The sequence below is a fragment of the Coturnix japonica genome, chromosome 9, assembly GCF_054131305.1.
Source record: "Coturnix japonica strain WE chromosome 9, WE-NBRP24, whole genome shotgun sequence".
In the NCBI taxonomy this organism is placed as follows: domain Eukaryota; kingdom Metazoa; phylum Chordata; class Aves; order Galliformes; family Phasianidae; genus Coturnix; species Coturnix japonica.
The window spans coordinates 8,636,044-8,642,540 of NC_140671.1; the positions used below are offsets into that span (position 1 = coordinate 8,636,044).

A 6,497-nucleotide genomic window follows, 5' to 3' on the forward strand; every position below is an offset into this window, starting at 1 on the left:
TTGTTCCTGGTTCTTCAATTCTCATCAGCCCCTCAGCTACAGGAGATCTATACTGGCTCCATGGTAACGGTTTTAGCACACTACACTTCCATCAGCTTGTGACAATGGGCTGTGTTCTAGTTACGGACTGAAGAGCTGTCTCCTTCATAGAGCAAAAAAGAGATTAGTAAATTTACTGTGAGTGAGGATCCAAGTGATGAAGGGGGGAAAAAAAAAAGGTAGAAAATGTGCTTTAGTGAGGTAGGAATTGCACAGCAGGATTTTGCATTCATTCCCTTCGCACACGTAGCCATGCCAGCAGGTAGCTGGGGTGCTGCACATCATTGAGAATAACTCGTCTTTTTATTCTGTTGGTTAATTAAACTGAAGTAAACATTAGAAAAATCAGCTGAAATTAAACAACTGCTTAGCAACTAAAGTGGTACCAATTTAGAAATTATAGTAAAAAATAGACTGTAATGCCTGCTATATATACCTCTCTTCAGAGCTGATTGTATCAGAGCCAGACTGCAGTGGTGTCCCAACAAGAGTTCCAGATCTTTAGCAAGCTCTTCTGGATAAATAAAATCTTGCTGGTGTTTCTTCTCATCCTGAAGACCGGCTTTCAGTAGCTGTAATTTCTTAAAACCTTCCGGGAGAAAGACTGATTAATTATTGATTAGAAGCTCATGCTGGGCAGATTTTTGGTAGTATTAAATGGTAGATATATTATCCCTTAGCTAACTAGCAGAGAATCAGGCTGCATTCTCACGTAGTGCCTTCACTAACTGGCTAGGCTGGAAACATTTTCTAGATGAATCGGAATTGAATTACCTTTAGCTGTATTATGATGATGATTTTATTAGCCTCGTGTTTTGATTTGATTCATTGTGTGTCTGGAGAGGAAAAAAAAAATCCACACACACAAAAAAGGAAAATCTCCGACCTAGAACTCCGTTTAATCAGTGTGGGAGATGCTCTGCCTGCAGAGTGGTAGCCATGTTGGTGGCTGAAGGGTTAATCTCTTGTTGCTGTAATACGATTTGAGAGCAGCAGCTCAGTCTGCTTGTGTTAGCAAGATTAAAAGCAGGAGCTGCAGTGCCATTGCAAGCACTGAATGAGTGGGACTGTTGCAGAGTGAACTGTAGCTGAATTTTGTCTTTTATCCCTGCTTTTTTCACCAGCTCCTCCCCCCTTCGTTCCTACTCTCAAGTCTGATGATGACACCTCAAATTTTGATGAACCAGAGAAGAATTCGGGGGTTTTATCCTCTACACGGCAGTTGAACCCAGCAGGTTTCTCGGGTGAAGATTTGCCTTTTATAGGGTTTTCATTCATCAAGGCATTGGGGACCCTCAGATCAGAGTAAGTACAAATTATTGCTTAGGGGGATATGACCGCTGGAAAAAATATGAAGGTTTGTTTCAGTGAGGATGGTGTACGTGTGGGGGGGAAAAAGCTGTTTTAACTGGCCTGCACTGTGTGTTAGGGAAGCTGCCAGGTTCTGGTTTTATCTGTTGCTGCTGTGGCTTGTGTATGTCCTAATGTTCTGTGATTTTGGGGGTGAGAGAGAAGGAAGGCAATCAGAGGATTGATTCTAAACCAGTCGTTATTAAAATCATACTTCGGATACTTTGAATTAGTTACTGCTGTTAACCAAGGAGCAGTAGGTGATTGCATTTCTGGTACTGCAGACCACGGAAAGAAGGAAAATGCTAAGCAGTACAGAGATGGAAAAGCGGGGAGGGCATTTTAATGGGTTAGAGAGTGAACACCACAGTGCTGGGGATGTGTTAGGCTGAACTGGTGATGCACAGAAATGGAGCTGCACTGATCTGGGAATATGCAGTGCTAGGTTGGGGAATGAGGGAAGGAGCTTGATGGCAGCTGACTGTGCTGCTGGGTTGAGTTAAACGTGAAGGCTGGACATTGCTGTGTTGTGTGCTAGGAGACTGGAGGTTCAGGTGAAGTATGCGTGGTATGTCTTTGTGGAGAAAGGTGAAGACCTAGAAAAAAGGTTTTTCAGTTGAAAGGAAATGTGATTTCAGAGAGAATGGAGTCAGGTAAAAGAATGTAAGTAGTATGATGTTAACCATTTGGTGCGTTAGGTGGTTAATTCCTGATGGTAGAGCTATTGGAAAAAGTACTAGTGCAGAATGTTAAGTTGAAAAGTCCTTACCTCAGTATCAGGAGGCCTCTCAGGAATGGCATGGCTTTAGCTGGGTTACTGACTCAATGCACTGAATGCTGTGCTGTGTTTTCATGTCAACCACCGTTTGTTGCTGCTAGTTAGTTCCCAGAAGGGACTTAATTGTCAATCTGTCTTAATCAAGTTTTCATTTTTCTGTCATATTGATTATGAAAGTTCCTCTGCGGAAAGTGTGCAACCAGATCTGGTGACACTGTTGACATCTTTGATCTTGCCCACGCCGTGAATCAAGGTTATGTGATGGTTATGCCAGTAATAAAAAGGGAGGCTTTGACCGTCTTTCCTCAGTGCACTTGCTTTTATGACAAAAGAGGAAGGAAAGGAGAGCACGTAATGAGGAAGCCACGGTTTAGTTGAAATGATCTAATATTGTCAGCAGGATCAGAATAACGGAAAGTTGCATCTCTAGAAACCTGGGGCTAAAACCTTGACTCAAATCTTGATTTATAAGTGAAATAACTTTCACTGTTATCTTTTCTGCCTGAATGGATCTGTCATCCATCCGTCACAGCTAGATGGCCATTCATATAACAGTCAAAAGAGGCTCAACAGTAGGCACGAATGGTAAAAATGTATACGTAACAGAGGGCCCAGGACTAGATGGGCAGCAGCTTGAAGTAAAGTCTAATGAACAGTGATACAGCTGTGCTGGTCATTGGAGGCTTAAAAGTAATGCAGATGTAGCATTGATATACTTTCTTAGGGGACCTAGTAGTGAAGATGTATATTGAAGCAGCATTTGGATTTTGGCAGTAGATGAGAAGGTCTACAGCAAAAGAATAGAGATGTTAATGTGTTCTGGAGAAATTCTGACTGAAGTAGAATTTTTTCTTGTGGCCTGGACTTTCCTTATCTGGAGTAGAAAGGCATCACATACCTAATTCTCACCGACATTACTTCTATGTAAGCAGATCCTGGTGGTTTCTTTTCTTTTTGTTGTTTTTTAAACAGTCTTGACAGATGCACTCTGGTATTTTGAGGAGTAAATTAATACTTGCATTTTGTTCTATGTAGGCAATTTAAATATAGCAAAGAGAATGGAGGCTTAATAATGTCTGCATTTAAATAATGCAGCGGTTACTTTATTCTCAATATCACTGCAACACTGGGATGTAAACTTCTTTCTTATTGAATATTGCACAGAATGTGCTTTACTGAGGAAATAAAGTACTGTTTCTGTCCATTCTACTATGAATATCAATATCTAGAGGGGAAACGGAGCAGTAAATAAAGTGCAGGCTTATCTGTTGTGAATCTTGGATTGCTTTCCCTTGAAAGTCCATAGTCATCAAGTTTACCAGTGTGGAGTTTTTCTTCTTAAAACCTTTCTTGGGGAAGTCCATCCCTTATGGTTGCTAAGCAATTTAGATCTGTTTTCCTGTGTCTGCAGCATGATAGCCAGTGCCTCTAGTGCTGCTTGCAGTCAGGCCAGGCAACTGCAGAGTGCCATTAAAAAGGACCTTGAAACTTTCCTTGCTTATACTTTGAGGTCTGTCAAGCCATGAAGTTTAGGGTTAGAGTCTGTACCCAGTCTGTTGGATGGTGAGAAGCCATCCAACATGACTTGGGAATTTCAATTAATTTTAAGGAAAGAAAAGTTGTTTTGTTTTTTTTTTTTAAACAAAAATATTGGATGGAAGAAGGATAAGAAGTTTTCTTTTCCCATTCTCTTCTTTCTCCTAACCACTCAGGGTCTGAAGGGTTCACACAAGTCACTTAAACCTGTTGCCAGAAATTACCTGCTCAGGGTGTAGTTCAGAGTGGTCTGTTGAATTAAAATATTGTTTACGTTGCCCCATACTATGAGTTTTGGGAAGAATGTGAGATCAAACAGAATTGCAGAAGGCATGGCAGGTAATGTGTAAGAAGCGATCAGGAGAAATCAAGGGCATTGCGTATGTCATAAGTTCCTGTACTAGAAGGGTGTTTATTAAGTAAGTCTCCTGTATGACCTTAGGAAGCTGGGGCAGACTGCAGAGAAAGACCAACTAACTACTCCCATTGTGACCTCTGGATTCTTATCTGGAGAAAAAATACTCATTTGACTGCATGTCTGGCTGCTGGTTTAGCCACAAGCACGAGGCTGTGAGAACAGCTGAGAGTTCAATTCCATTCAAAGCCAGTCCCATCTTACTTCCTGTCCCTAAGCATGGCTTATCTTCAGTGCTCAGAACAAGTGAGAAAAAACCCTTAGAAGCTAGAATAACTCATCAAGCAGTGAAAGAAAATTACTCTTGTCCCCTGCAGGTGACTAGTAGAAGCCTTAAGGCATAAGATTAAACATACGATAGATTCAGGGCTAACCAAATATGCAGTGAAAAAGCCCGGTAAAGCAAATAGTTTATGATGTTAATTTTTGCCTGACTCTATTCTCTCTTCATTTGGAGTAAAGAGCTGAAGGGGCCTGGTACTTTATGATACAAAAATTAGGTTAATGCAGAATAATTGCTAAATCAGAACCCAGAGGTATTCACATGCAGGGCTGGAAGTGGGGCTAACCCAATCTCAGTGGTTGAATAAGGGCTTCTTTTCTTTAAACCATCTTTCAGAATAGAATAAGTGTAATCCTAGTAATTCTTTTAATGGGACTGTAAGGCTATTCTAGACAATCTACAGTTCCTTTCTGTAGTCATAAGTGGTATTTTTCAGGATTTTAAATTGTTTTTAACTTAAAATGAGATGCTGATTGGTGGTTACCATTACCAAATACTGAGTTAAAATGGAGCCCTTCCTCCAAGAGAAAAGAACATTGGTTTTGCCCAACAGTTTGTAGGGTTCTGGAGAGCTCTTTCACCAAAGATAGATTAAAGAGGAAACAGAGGATGAACATACCAAAAATATGCCTTGCTTCAGCTAGCTCTATTCACAGATTGATGGTATCACTGTTTGTTTTTGGTTGTTTTTTTTAGGCCTGAGCAAGCATTTACGAGGGGGCGGAAGGTACAGATGAGTGTAATGCCAAAAAGAATAGAGCATGAGGGACGGGGGATGAGTTACAGGCATGCTGTGTTGGGGGCAGCATTAGGACAGATGGTGTCAGTTGTTACGAGAAGGAAGAAGCACAGGTGAGAGTGGCGTTAAAGGACAAAGGGAGGGAAGAATTATGGTGTACAAGAGAGGTTGAATTATGAGTTCCATGCTGCAGAATGGTCCTATAGTTTATCCCATACTGATTCTTTTTTCTTCTCAGCCACGTTAAGAGTGAAGGAGCTTTTATACAACTAGCACCATTTCTGATGGTTCTGCTGGTTGAAGCAGTTGCTGATGTAGCTGTGAAATCACTAGGTGATCTGCTGTAAGTTAACTTGCTTTATTTTTTTAGACGTGTGGGTTGTGCTTCCTTTGAAAGTAAACTGGCACAGCTCGTGCTATCAGCACTAAGTACTACAGAATTTGAGGGGTTTTGGGTTTTTTTTGCCATTTTCAGTTGCAAGTTTCTTTTTGATGTATGCTGGTTACCTTTTGTCAATCTCTTTTTCACACCTCAGAGGAAGCAGCAGAATCTGCTCTGTTGTACTAAAAGGAGAGCTCCAGATGTAGCAATTAATTAAATGAAATACTCTGAGATGGCACCAACCTTAGATGATAGCTTTGCAACCTGTTTTTTTGATGCTGGACTTCATGTTTCATTTCTGAGTTGATGCTGACTGAGCAAGAACATAAGTGCGCCAGCAAGGTGGGCATTTTCCACCTTGTCATGCTGTGTTGAGAGCTTATATCACCATGACAAGGCTTATTAGATTAGTCACTATTCCATTTCTCTTGATTTCCTCTCTCTGCTCCCCTTCTGATACTTTTAAGATTATGTGGATGTTCGTGAAGTTGTTCCAAATAGATTATACAAAGGAAAGCATTCTTGGGAGAGGATACCTCTTAAAGGCCATGTGTACAGTGCTGGCTGAAACCAGCTTCATCTGGGGATCAGATGCACTTGTTTCCATGGCAGGAAAATCATCATGTCACTAGGACAGGTATTTTAAGGGATATTTTAACTCCATTTGGACAGGGATGAGAAATAGAAATAGAGTAGTTCTAGTCTGTATCCATCTCTTTCCTTACTAAACTGACACCAGCACTGAGGAGCAGCTCCCTCTAGAGTTACCGAATGAAATTCAAACTTCTGTCAATGAGAGTCTCCCTTGTTCTGTCCCACTCAGTCACTCCTGACTGAAAAATGTGTCCTTGCTGAGCTCTGGATCTTGCCTGAATCTGCCCTGTTGCTTCGTGGGCTGAACTCAGTAGAGTCGTGTTAGGTAATATCTCAAGTTTGAAAAGAATAAAAATCAAAAGGTGGTGGCTGGTGGTGAAA

The 6,497-nt window shown here is 41.0% G+C and overlaps 1 protein-coding gene across 37 annotated transcripts in view; it reads left to right on the forward strand.

Annotated features, from left to right (window-relative positions):
• The window catches only part of CIT (citron rho-interacting serine/threonine kinase), a 70,442-nt gene that overhangs the window by 15,312 nt on the left and 48,633 nt on the right, over positions 1–6,497 (forward strand). For 21 of the 37 annotated variants that reach the window (XM_015878246.3, XM_085556118.1, XM_085556119.1 and 18 more), the window contains one exon: positions 1,164–1,344. In XM_015878246.3, the coding sequence (XP_015733732.1) occupies positions 1,164–1,344 (181 nt within the window). Of the gene's footprint in view, positions 1–1,047; positions 1,345–6,497 lie in introns of those variants that run through there. The other 16 variants (XM_085556127.1, XM_085556132.1, XM_085556135.1 and 13 more) reach the window with 1 other exon arrangement.